The sequence below is a fragment of the Dicentrarchus labrax genome, unplaced genomic scaffold (genome assembly GCF_905237075.1).
Source record: "Dicentrarchus labrax unplaced genomic scaffold, dlabrax2021, whole genome shotgun sequence".
Taxonomy (NCBI): domain Eukaryota; kingdom Metazoa; phylum Chordata; class Actinopteri; family Moronidae; genus Dicentrarchus; species Dicentrarchus labrax.
This window is the reverse complement of record NW_026136704.1, coordinates 1,162,274-1,177,056: the sequence shown is the minus strand read 5'-3', so window position 1 is coordinate 1,177,056 and position 14,783 is coordinate 1,162,274. Positions and strand designations below refer to the sequence as shown.

Here is a 14,783-nt window from a genome sequence, read left to right as displayed (position 1 = left end):
TTTAGTGTACTTTTTGTTGCTACCACCATACCATAGTTTAGTTTTTATCATAGTTCCTTAAAGGAAGATCCATCCACAACAACATCCGCTTGGTTCAGGACCTGTTAGAACACAATTTAATTGAACCCCTTGCTAAGCTCCTTCTTTAAGTATACTGCCCAACATCTTGTATACTCTTCTTTTGTTTTACTTCTTTTATTTTCTTAGCTTTTATTTAATCCTAAAATGTCTCTCTCTATATGATGCATTTGTATCTGTGGTAAATGTTAAACAGAATTCATTAGGAGGTATGAACATGATTTAGAATGTAATAATTGTTATATACCAAGAGTTTGTCACTGTAACATGTTTTCTGATATAATTTCCAAAAAAGCATTTGGGGAAAAAAAATATATAAGTTTTTATCATAGTTTTTTATATCTGTATTTATTTAGTAATTGCTGCTGTGGCAAGCAGTTGTGGGATTAATAAAGTAATACAATACAATACAATTATAGTAATAGATACCGTATTATAGTAATAGATACAGTATTATAATATATTATACAGTATTATAGTAATTTTATACAGTATATTACTGTATAATACACTATAATACTGTATATAATACTGTATCTATTACTATAATACTGTATATAATACTGTATAACACACTATAATACTGTATATAATACTATAATACTGTATCTATTACTATAATACTGTATATAATACTGTATCTATTACTATAATACTGTATATAATACTGTATAACACACTATAATACTGTATATAATACTATAATACTGTATCTATTACTATAATACTGTATATAATACTGTATAATACACTATAATACTGTATATAATATTATAATACTGTATATAATACTGTATATAATATTATAATACTGTATATAATACTGTATATAATATTATAATACTGTATGTAATACTGTATAATACACTATAATACTGTATATAATACTGTATATAATACTATAATACTGTATATAATACTGTATATAATATTATAATACTGTATAATACACTATAATACTGTATATAATACTGTAATACTGTATATAATATTATAATACTGTATATAATACTGTATAATACACTATAGTACTGTATATAATACTGTATAATACACTATAATACTGTATATAATACTGTATATTACACTATAATACTGTATATAATATTATAATACTGTATATAATACTGTATAATACACTATAATACTGTATATAATACACTATAATACTGTATATAATACTGTAATACTGTATATAATATTATAATACTGTATATAATACTGTATAATACACTATAGTACTGTATATAATACTGTATAATACACTATAGTACTGTATAATACACTATAATATTGTATAATACACTATAGTACTGTATATAATACTGTATAATACACTATAATACTGTATAATACTGTATATAATACTGTATAATACACTATAGTACTGTATATAATACTGTATAATAAACTATAGTACTGTATATAATTCTGTATAATACACTATAATACTGTATAATGTACTGTATAATACACTATAGTACTGTATATAATTCTGTATAATACACTATAATACTGTATATAATACTGTATAATACACTATAGTACTGTATAATACACTATAGTACTGTATATAATACTGTATAATAGACTATAGTACTGTATATAATACTGTATAATACACTATAGTACTGTATATAATACTGTATAATACTGTATATAATACTGTATAATACAATATAGTACTGTATATAATACTGTATAATACTGTATATAATACTGTATAATACACTATAGTACTGTATATAATACTGTATAATAGACTATAGTACTGTATATAATACTGTATAATAGACTATAGTACTGTATATAATACTGTATAATACTGTATATAATACTGTATAATACAATATAGTACTGTATATAATACTGTATAATACTGTATATAATACTGTATAATACACTATAGTACTGTATATAATACTGTATAATACACTACAGCACTGTATATAATACTGTATCATACCCTATAGTACTGTATATAGTACTGTATAATACTGTATAATAATACTGTATAATACCCTATAGTATATATACTGTATAATACACTATAGTACTGTATATAGTACTGTATAATACTTATATAATACTGTATAATACACTATAGTACTGTATATAATACTGTATAATAGACTATAGTACTGTATATAATACTGTATAATAGACTATAGTACTGTATATAGTACTGTATAATACTGTATATAATACTGTATAATACACTATAATACTGTATAATACTGTATAATACACTATAATACTGTATATAATACTGTATAATACACTATAGTACTGTATATAATACTGTATAATACACTATAATACTGTATATTGTACTGTATAATACACTATAGTACTGTATATAATACTGTATAATACACTATAATACTGTATATAATACTGTATAATACACTATAATACTGTATATAATACTGTATAATACACTATAGTACTGTATATAATATTGTATAATACACTATAGTACTGTATATAATACTGTATAATACACTATAATACTGTATATAATACTGTATAATACTGTATAATACACTATAATACTGTATATAATATTGTATAATACACTATAGTACTGTATATAATACTGTATAATACACTATAGTACTGTATATAATACTCTATAATACACTATAGTACTTTATATAATACTGTATAATACTGTATATAATACTGTATAATACACTATAGTACTGTATATAATACTGTATAATACACTATAATACTGTATATAATACTGTATAATACACTATAGTACTGTATATAATACTGTATAATACACTATAGTACTGTATATAATACTGTATAATACACTATAATACTGTATATAATACTGTATAATACACTATAATACTGTATATAATACTGTAATACTGTATATAATATTATAATACTGTATATAATACTGTATAATACACTATAGTACTGTATATAATACTGTATAATACACTATAGTACTGTATAATACACTATAATATTGTATAATACACTATAGTACTGTATATAATACTGTATAATACACTATAATACTGTATAATACTGTATATAATACTGTATAATACACTATAGTACTGTATATAATACTGTATAATAAACTATAGTACTGTATATAATTCTGTATAATACACTATAATACTGTATAATGTACTGTATAATACACTATAGTACTGTATATAATTCTGTATAATACACTATAATACTGTATATAATACTGTATAATACACTATAGTACTGTATAATACACTATAGTACTGTATATAATACTGTATAATAGACTATAGTACTGTATATAATACTGTATAATAGACTATAGTACTGTATATAATACTGTATAATACTGTATATAATACTGTATAATACACTATAGTACTGTATATAATACTGTATAATACACTACAGCACTGTATATAATACTGTATAATACACTATAGTACTGTATAATACACTATAGTACTGTATATAATACTGTATAATACACTATAGCACTGTATATAATACTGTATAATACACTATAGTACTGTATATAGTACTGTATAATACTGTATATAATACTGTATAATACACTAAAGTACTGTATATAATACTGTATAATACACTATAGTACTGTATATAATACTCTATAATACACTATAGTACTGTATATAATACTGTATAATACTGTATATAATACTGTATAATACACTATAGTACTGTATATAATACTGTATAATACACTATAATACTGTATATAATACTGTATAATACACTATAATACTGTATATAATACTGTATAATACACTATAGTACTGTATATAATATTGTATAATACACTATAATACTGTATATAATACTGTATAATACTGTATAATACACTATAATACTGTATATAATATTGTATAATACACTATAGTACTGTATATAATACTGTATAATACACTATAGTACTGTATATAATACTCTATAATACACTATAGTACTGTATATAATACTGTATAATACTGTATATAATACTGTATAATACACTATAGTACTGTATATAATACTGTATAATACACTATAATACTGTATATAATACTGTATAATACACTATAATACTGTATATAATACTGTATAATACACTATAGTACTGTATATAATATTGTATAATACACTATAGTACTGTATATAATACTGTATAATACTGTATAATACACTATAGTACTGTATATAATACTGTATAATACTGTATAATACACTATAGTACTGTATATAATACTGTATAATACTGTATAATACACTATAGTACTGTATATAATACTGTATAATACTGTATAATACACTATAGTACTGTATATAATACTCTATAATACACTATAATACTGTATAATACACTATAGTACTGTATATAATACTGTATAATACACTATAGTACTGTATATAATACTGTATAATATTGTATAATACACTATAGTACTGTATATAATACTGTATAATACACTATAATACTGTATAATACACTATAATACTGTATATAATACTCTATAATACACTATAGTACTGTATATAATACTGTATAATACTGTATATAATACTGTATATAATACTCTATAATACTGTATATAATACTCTATAATACTGTATATAATACTGTATAATACACTATAGTACTGTATATAATACTGTATAATACTGTATATAATACTGTATAATACACTATAGTACTGTATATAATACTGTATAATACACTATAATATGTATATAATACTCTATAATACCATAGTACTGTATATAATACTGTATAATACACTATAGTACTGTATATAATACTGTATAATACACTATAGTACTGTATATAATACTGTATAATACACTATAATACTGTATATAATACTCTATAATACACTATAGTACTGTATATAATACTGTATAATACTGTATATAATACTGTATAATACACTATAGTACTGTATATAATACTGTATAATACACTATAATACTGTATATAATACTGTATAATACACTATAGTACTGTATATAATACTGTATAATCACTATAATACTGTATATAATCGTATAATACACTATAGCACTGTATATAATACATAATACACATAAACGTATATAATACTGTATAATACACTATAGTACGTATATAGTACTGTATAATACTGTATATAATACTGTATAATACACTATAATACTGTATATAATACTGTATAATACACTATAGTACTGTATATAATACTCTATAATCTACTATTGAAGAATAAATAAATGTAATAATAACTCGTTGACCAGTCCGCCTCCTCCGGCCGCCGCTCTGCGCATGCTCAGCTGCGGTTCAGGGTGGGAGTTAGCCGCTAGCACTGTGAGCTAACAGCCGGAGTGTGTAATGGCGGCCTCGGTGTTGCTGGGGTCTGCGGACAACACCGGACTCAGCTTTACGGTGGGAGGCGGCGGTGGCGGCGGCACCGGGAATGTTTCAGTCGGGAATAATAACGGACTGGGGCCGGCGGGTCCGGCGCCCTGGAACCGCTCTTTGGACCGGGCTTTAGACGAAGCCTCGGCCACCGGGTGTCTGAACCTCAGCGGCAGGAAGCTGAAGGAGTTCCCCCGGAGCGCCGCCAACCACGACCTGACGGACACTACCAGGGCCGGTGAGTGAGCCCCGGAGCCGGCCACAGGGCACAGGGAGCCGGGGGGGGGGCAGTAAGAGTAACTCACAGACAGTGTGTGGGGTTTAATGCACTTTAGAGGAGGCGGGAAGCTAACAGTCCCGGCTCAGCCGCGGTGGGAAGGCTGGGATGGGACAGGCCGGTGTTGTGACAAACATCGTTACCCTTCACAACATGTTCCCCTGCAGCTAGCTAGCAGGTAGCAGCGCGGGAACAGCGGCCGGGAAACACGTTATATGTTGTTATATGTTGTTATATGTTGTTATATGTTGTTATATGTTGTTATATGTTGTTATATGTTGTTCAACGGTGGATTAACTGTCACTCATCCCTCTCCACATGTTCAGTTGATCACTGTAAGTCCAGATGTACCGTGGGCGGGGGGCACCAGGTGTGTGGGGTTACGCTCTGTGTCGGTACACCTGTATGATGTCGGTTGGTGTAGCTAGCTAGCATGCTAGCACTGGCAGAGCAGAGTGTTTGTATTGTTATTGATCAAGTTTCAAAAGTATGGAAGCCCGTTAGTACCAATGTAAAGGGAAAAGAGATTGTGAAAGTCATTATACTCGTCATTAACTCTCTAATGATTCACTTAATATCTTAAAATACTCAATAGTCAATATAATATTGATCACGTTTGTCATTATATTATAGAGATTATAATAACGGGCTTCCATACAATATACATATATAATAAATATTTAAATAGATGATACTGAAAATGTATCCTTTTAACAACTTTAACATACGTATGAACATTACACACAATTAAAATAACTTTAAACAAAAAACAATACGGATACAATGTGAGATTTCAAAATAAAAGGAGGTTTTAATGGTTAATGTTTTAGAGCAGTTGTAGACAGATAAAAGGATCAACAGGATGCATATTTAGGTTGATTCTTACATTGGATCCACATTAGTGTCCTAAAGGGGGAAATAACAATAACAATACAAACAATAACAGCAGAGGTCAGAAACTGAGTAAAATGATTCTGTATATAAAACAATAAATAATGTGTAAACAACAGTAAGTGTTGATCAGCTCACATAAGGAGTGAATGGAGCTGATGCTAATGAAGGCTGAGCTAACAGATATCACTGTTGTTTACACAACAACAACAACAACAACAGTTCTGACTCTTCACATGTTTATTATGGATACGATATCTAACAGTCTGACAGGGTTGTTACATAAAGATACAGTGTATACTGATCAATAATCAATAAAGATACAGTGTATACTGATCAATAATCCATAAAGATACAGTGTATACTGATCAATAATCAATAAAGATACAGTGTATACTGATCAATAATCCATAAAGATACAGTGTATTCTGATCAATAATCCATAAAGATACAGTGTATACTGATCAATAATCCATAAAGATACAGTGTATTCTGATCAATAATCCATAAAGATACAGTGTATTCTGATCAATAATCCATAAAGATACAGTGTATACTGATCAATAATCCATAAAGATACAGTGTATTCTGATCAATAATCCATAAAGATACAGTGTATTCTGATCAATAATCCATAAAGATACATTGTATTCTGATCAATAATCCATAAAGATACAGTGTATACTGATCAATATCATCCATAAAGTGGATCAATACACTGGAGTTAATCATGTGTGTGTGTGTGTGTGTGTGTGTGTGTGTGTGTGAGGGTATTTGAGTGTTTTTCAGTCGTTACCATAGTAACAGTTAGTTGCTGCTTCCTCCAGGTAACCTTTAACATCAGTGAGGTTCCTTTGATCCATCAGCATATTGATTATGTGTTATTGATCATGTATTGGTGATAGACAGTGGGAGCCTTAAGGCCCGGACACACCAACCAGATTGTCGGACGTCGTCGGGCGAGGTCGGTGACTCGAGTCGGTTCGGTGTGTCCCGTGCCGTCGTCAGTCGGCGTCGGCGTTCATTTGGTCGATTCAGTGGGCGTCGGCCTCAGTGACCAATCTGATTGGTGCAGTGCTCGCCCTGGACTAGCGAATCAGAGAGTGCGCGAGAAAACCAGAAGTGAGGATGGTAAACGTACTACACCAACGGCAGTATCCTGTTGTTATTAGCCATCGTATTCTCCGTTCAGCGAGCAATGACAACAACGATCCTTCCTGACGACCGTCAGCAGTCTCTGCTGGAAACAGTGACAGACGACAGCGTGCTCTGGGTGTACCACGTCTACAGCGATCCGCCGTCTCCGGTTCTCGTTGTCTTTGGGCAACAACACAGATCAGCTCCGCCCGCTGTTATGGGGACGTATTACACAGAGCGTACGCTCCAGTCGGAGACTCGGGGAGACTCGGGGAGACTCGGGGAGACCGGAGCCGACTGATCAGTCGGGTTGGTGTGTACGGGCCTTTAAACACACACACAGTTCACAGCAGCTGGTGGAAACACTAATCCATAAATACACTGCAGGACACTTCCTGTGTGTGTGTGTGTGGGAAGTAGATGTTACCATGGTGACGTGTACTTCCTGCCCAGGTGCTGCTCCACACACACACACACACACACACACACACACACACACACACAAAAAAAAAAAAAAAGTGTTGTACTGTACAGAGAGCAAACAGCTGATCAATGGAAGGAGAGATTGATTGACAGATGAACTGATGAAGAGAGGAGCGAGTCAGTGTCACCATGGTTACTGATGATGATCATCAATATTATTGATAGAGCAGTGTGATTGATCGGTATCAGTGCCAACTGCTGCCTGCAGGGGGCGCTCAGCTAGTGAGTGAGGGCACGGCTCTGTGTCATGGCGTCCTGTGTCACCATGACAACCACAGAGTGATCTGATTGGAGGAAGGTTGAGATACAGAGCGACTGGTTGTGTCTATTTATAGAGTCAGTCACAAGTTTCTCACACAGCACAACAACTGTACACACTATATACACACACTGTACACACACACACACACATGTACACACACACACACTGTACACACTATACACACACACTGTACACACACACACACTGTACACACTATATACACACACTGTCTCTGACTGTAACACACACACACTGTACACACACTGTACACACACTGTACACACACACACACTGTACACACACTGTCTCTACTTAACACACACACACAAACTGTACACACACTGTACACACTATATACACACACACTGTACACACACACACACTGTACACACTATATACACACACTGTACACACACACACACTGTACACACTATATACACACACTGTACACACTATATACACACACTGTACACACTATATACACACACTGTCTCTGACTGTAACACACACACACTGTACACACTCATACACACACTGTACACACACTGTACTACACACACACACACTGTACACACACAGTACACACACACACACACTGTACACACACAGTACACACATACACACACATACACACACTGTACACACACAGTACACACACTGTACACACACAGTACACACATACACACACTGTACACACATACACATACCGTTAAATGCAGGGTCCCTAATAGAAACCTGTTGGCCGGCTGTGGCTCCACATTTTGACAAATAACAGCAGGTCTCCAATAGAGGCCTGGTCTGTAGTATAAAACCTGTTTTATATTCTTTTCTTTGTGTGTGTGTGTGTGTGTGTGTGTGTGTGTGTGTGTGTGTGTGTGTGTGTGTGTGTGTGTGTGTGTGTGTGTGTGTTTACAGACCTGTCCAGGAACCGTCTCTCAGAGCTTCCTCTGGAGGTTTGTGTCTTTGTGTCTCTGGAGAGTCTCAACCTGTACCAGAACTGTCTGAGGTCTCTACCAGACAGTCTGCTCAACCTGCAGGCCCTCACCTACCTGAACCTCAGGTAACACACACACACACCTACCTGAACCTCAGGTAACACACACACACTCACCTACCTGAACCTCAGGTAACACACACACACACCTACCTGAACCTCAGGTAACACACACACACACCTACCGAACCTCAGGTAACACACACACACACCTACCGAACCTCAGGTAACACACACACCTCACCACCGAACCTCAGGTAACACACACACACTCACCTACCGAACCTCAGGTAACACACACACACTCACCTACCTGAACCTCAGGTAACACACACACACACCTACCTGAACCTCAGGTAACACACACACACACCTACCTGAACCTCAGGTAACACACACACACACACCTACCTGAACCTCAGGTAACACACACACACTCACCTACCTGAACCTCAGGTAACACACACACACACACACACACACACACACACACACACACAAACACATTGATCACTAACAGTATACAGACTGATATATTGACCTCTCTCTGTCTGTCTGTCTCCCTCCCTGTCTCTCTCTCTCTCGCTGTCTGTCTCCCTCCCTGTCTCTCTCTCTCTCTCTGTCTGTCTCTCTGTCTCTGTCTGTCTCCCTCCCTGTCTCTCTCTCTCTCTCTCGCTGTCTCTCTCTCTCTGCCTGTCTCCCTCCCTGTCTCTCCCTCCCTGTCTCTCTCTCTCTCTGTCTCTCTCTGTCTGTCTCCCTCCCTGTCTCTCTCTCTGTGTCTCTCTCTCTCTCTCTCTCTCTCTCCCTCTCTGTCTGTCTCTCTCTCTCTTTTCTCTCTCTCTGTCTCTCTCTGTCTGTCTCCCTCCCTGCCTTCCCCTCCCTGTCTCTCTCTCTCTCTCTCCCCCTGCTCTCTCTCTCTCTCTCTCTCTCGCTGTCCCCTGTCTCTCTCTCTGCCTGTCTCCCTCCCTGTCTCTCTCTCTCTGTCTCTGTCTCCCTCCCTGTCTGTCTCTCCCTCCCTGTCTCTCTCTCTCTGTCTCTCTCTGTCTGTCTCCCTCCCTGTCTCTCTCTCTGTCTCTCTCCCTCCCTGTCTCTCTCTCTCTCTGTCTGTCTGTCTGCAGTCGGAACCAGCTGTCTGTCCTCCCTGTGGTGGTCTGCAGTCTTCCTCTGAAGGTTTTGATCGCCTGCAACAACAAACTGGTTTCACTGCCAGAAGAGCTGGGACAGCTGAGACACCTTACTGAACTGGTACAACCATTATTATTGATCTGTTATTGATCTGTTATTGATCTGTGATCATCCTTACTGAACTGGTACAACCATTATTATTGATCTGTTATTGATCTGTTATTGATCTGTGATCATCCTTACTGAACTGGTACAACCATTATTATTGATCTGTTATTGATCTATGATCATCCTTACTGAACTGGTACAACCATTATTATTGATCTGTTATTGATCTGTGATCATCCTTACTGAACTGGTACAACCATTATTATTGATCTGTTATTGATCTGTTATTGATCTGTGATCATCCTTACTGAACTGGTACAACCATTATTATTGATCTGTTATTGATCTGTTATTGATCTGTGATCATCCTTACTGAACTGGTACAACCATTATTATTGATCTGTTATTGATCTGTGATCATCCTTACTGAACTGGTACAACCATTATTAGGGACCTTCCAGCGACCCCTAGAGCGTGAAATGTCCAAAAGCTACGTTTTCATGTTCCATCCACGTGCTTTTGTCCGATTTGCACAAAATTTTGCACGTAGCATCTGGAGACCGTCCTGGCAAAAAAAGTAATTTAAAGTATTTTGATATTTCAAAAAATAAGGAAGTTATAAAATTAGCACTTCCTGTTGAATTTTTCTTCAAAAAAAGAAGTTGGGCATTTCTCCACATTGGTATGTCCGATTGACACCAACCTTGGGTCCATAGTTCATTATGTCTTGATTAGGCATCGTGCACAATCTTGAACAATGTGAGGCCACCGCCACAAGGTGGCTCTCTTTCAAAGTCAAACGTTTATATCTCTGTGTCGGCAAGTGTGATTAAAACGAAACTTGGTAGGATGCTTGCCCATGGCTCCCTGAAGCTCCCCTAAAAGGGAAAAAAAATCACGCCACCGGGTGGCGCTCTGGTGGAAGATAATTAGCTGTGCGGAGACCGTAATAGTTATGAATATGAAATTCACAGGACACGTGTAGACTGGTGCCTGTAACTCACATACCAAAAATAGTGTTTGTCGTGGTTGTAGCGCCCCCTAAAGGATTTTTAAAAAGCAGCCCTGGCGCCATGTTTCGCCGATATGTATGAAACTCGGTAGGCATGTGTAACGTGCCGAGACGTACAAAAAAGCCTCTTGGACCCATATCCCAAAACCCACAGGAAGTCTGCCATTTCTTGGGCTTGTATTTGAATGAACTCCTCCCAGGGAATTTCTGGGATCTGCTTCAAAATTGGTCAGTACAGTCAACATATGGTGCTGAATGAACGCTGTTCAATTTGTGACTCTAAGTTGAAGAGCGTGTCCGTGGCGTGCCGTCAAAGTTGGCCATTTTGAACGAATGTAAAACTGTGATGTCATTTTTGGCATTTCAGGGCTTCTATTTTAACTAACTCCTCCTACAGGTTTTATCGGATCTACTTCAAAATTGGTCAGTGCAGTCAAAACATGTGTTCATTAACATTTGTGCAATTTGTGACTGTACGTTGAAGGGCGTGTCTGTAGCGTGACATCAAAGTTAGCCAGGATCAATCGAATGTCAAACTGTGATGCCATTTCCAGCAGTTTGCAGTGATTTTCAAATTCGATCACTGCAATCTCGACACATTGGTGATCATAAGTGAATCAAATATTTACTGTGCGTCAAACGGTGTGTCCGTGGCGTGGTGCTGAATTTCCACCTTTCGCAGTGAAGAGTCTGTCTATGGAAGCGTAAGTCTTTCTGAAACTTGTGACAATGTAGAGCGGTCTCCCTCAGCTTCCGGCGATGAAGGCTTGGGCATGGGGTGATGTGGCGTGGCGCCCGAGTTGCGTGGAGTGCGAGGTCCCGCCCAACGCTGCTTGCAGCTTTAATTATTGATCTGTTATTGATCTATTATTGATCTGTTATTGATCTGTGATCAGTCCCACTGACACTGATTAAAACTAAGGGTGCTTCGGCTGATCGATATTAGTTTGATCGGCACGATCAGAAGAGCTGATCAGCTGACACATTGATTTAATTCCACAGGAAGTTGTTACTGGAATTAGGATTTTATCATTTGACTGTACACTGTATGATTAGTTATTGATTATCAGTTATTGATGGTTGTGTGGATCGCCCCTGCAGGATGTGAGCTGTAATGAGATCCAGACTCTACCGTCTCAGGTGGGTCAGCTTGAGACTCTACGAGACCTGAACATCAGGAGGAACCACCTGGTCAGACTGCCTTCAGGTACACACACACACACACACACACACACGCACACACACACACACACACACACACACACACACTAAAGTACCTGTGTAACTTGAGTACCTGCGTGTGTGCGTGTGCGTGTGTACCCTCAGAGCTGGCCGACCTCCCTCTGGTGCGTCTGGATTTCTCGTGCAACAAGGTGACCTCCATCCCCGTCTGCTACCGACAGCTCACTCAGCTCCAGACCATCGTCCTTGACAACAACCCCCTGCAGACCCCACCTGCACAGGTACACACAGGAAGTGATATCATCAGGTAGAGGGCGGGCCGTGTGACTGTCAGCTGACTGTGTTTATCTGTGTGTGTAGATCTGTATTAAAGGGAAGATCCACATATTTAAGTACCTGAACCTGGAGGCCAGTAAGACCACCCCTGACCTCCCAGACTACGACAGACGACCTGCGACCTACGGCTCCTGGTCAGAACACACACACACACACACCCACCCTCTCCACATTATCACTGATCACACGTTTATTGATTAGAGAAATGAATTTGAATATTTCCAGCCGCTCTGATGTCCACACACAAACACATTAAACTCTGTATAGGACTAGCTTAACACGATAGCACAGCGTCACTGTGGACAGCTGCAACCTCAAATAATAATCTATATTTGTTATTGCTTTATCCATCACTCCTGAGCGTCACTGACCCTAACTGAAGACTTCCTGCTCATCCTTCACAATAAAAGCCCAGTCAGCCTCTTTAATAAGTGTGTCTGTGCTTGGTCAGTGCTGATGAGCTGTACCCTGGCCGCCCGTACGGAGCGCTGGACTCTGGTTTCAACAGTGTGGACAGCGGAGACAAGAGGTGGTCCGGGAACGAGGTCAGACACACACACACACACACACACACACACACACACAGAGCACGTCCTGTCCTCTGCTTCCTGTCTGTGTGTGAGCTCACTTCCTGTCTGTTTGTTCAGCCCACAGAGGAGCTGTCAGAGCTGCCGCTGAGAGTGGCCGAGATCAGCAGAGAGCACAGACAGAGAGCAGGAGGAGCAGGAGGAGCAGGAGGAGGTCTCATGACGAACGGCACACGTGAGTCCATCACTGTCTCACAGTCTGATCCAGATCCTGATGTGGTCCTGGTCTTAAAGCTGTTAGCTGCGTTCAGAGAGAACCATTTATTATTGAAAGACACCGTTCTCGTCCGTCTGTTCACCAGATGTGGAGCTGGAGCAGATAGACTTCATAGACAGCTGTGTGGGGGAGGAAGAGGAGGAGGAGGGGAGGAGTCGAGGGCAAGGAGGAGGAGGAGGAGGAGGAGGGGACAGTATCAGCCTGAGTTCTCAGTTCATGGCCTACATCGAGCGACGCATCACCAGAGAGGTAGGAGCTCTGCCCAGTGAGAATCAATCACTATTGATTATCAATCACTATTGATTATCAGTGTGTGTGAATCAATCGTTTGACTTCCTGTTTGTGTGTCCAGGGTTCTCCAGTAAAGACCAACTCCAGCAGGACAGAGGACACGAGGAGACACAACAGGTACGGACACAGAAATGACCACAGTTACCCCCAATATGTAAACACTGGTTGCCATAGTAACACATCACGCTTCTTGTCACATGAGTTCTTCATTCACACAGAACCTGTCTGTCTGTCTGTCTGTCTGTCTGTCTGTAGGAGTGTGGTTGATGGTGTCACAGTGCCCTCTAGCACCCAGAGCCAGGTAAGACTGCAGGACAGACTCGGTACAGCCAGTTTTTTACACCACAAACTACAGATCCCAGCTGCTCATGTCTGTCTGTCTGTCGGTCTGTTCTCAGAGAGGAGCTGCTGGTT

General features: G+C 37.3%; 1 protein-coding gene across 9 annotated transcripts in view; it reads left to right on the top strand.

Annotated features, from left to right (window-relative positions):
- The first annotated feature begins 5,387 nt into the window (after positions 1-5,387).
- lrch3 (leucine-rich repeats and calponin homology (CH) domain containing 3) overlaps positions 5,388-14,783 on the top strand; it is a 19,352-nt gene continuing 9,956 nt past the window's right edge. For 8 of the 9 annotated variants that reach the window (XR_007884519.1, XR_007884516.1, XR_007884514.1 and 5 more), the window contains exons 1-11: positions 5,388-5,705; positions 9,433-9,577; positions 10,630-10,756; positions 12,858-12,963; positions 13,083-13,219; positions 13,299-13,408; positions 13,726-14,036; positions 14,164-14,327; positions 14,431-14,486; positions 14,625-14,670; positions 14,768-14,783. The exon at positions 14,768-14,783 is cut by the window's right edge and continues 113 nt beyond it. Coding sequence is in view for 1 of the 9 variants with exons in the window: in XM_051398955.1 (XP_051254915.1) it covers positions 5,441-5,705; positions 9,433-9,577; positions 10,630-10,756; positions 12,858-12,963; positions 13,083-13,219; positions 13,299-13,408; positions 13,726-13,819; positions 13,922-14,036; positions 14,164-14,327; positions 14,431-14,486; positions 14,625-14,670; positions 14,768-14,783 (1,381 nt within the window). In the remaining 8 variants the exon portion in view is untranslated. The remainder of the gene's footprint in view (positions 5,706-9,432; positions 9,578-10,629; positions 10,757-12,857; positions 12,964-13,082; positions 13,220-13,298; positions 13,409-13,725; positions 14,037-14,163; positions 14,328-14,430; positions 14,487-14,624; positions 14,671-14,767) is intronic. The other variant, XM_051398955.1, reaches the window with a different exon arrangement.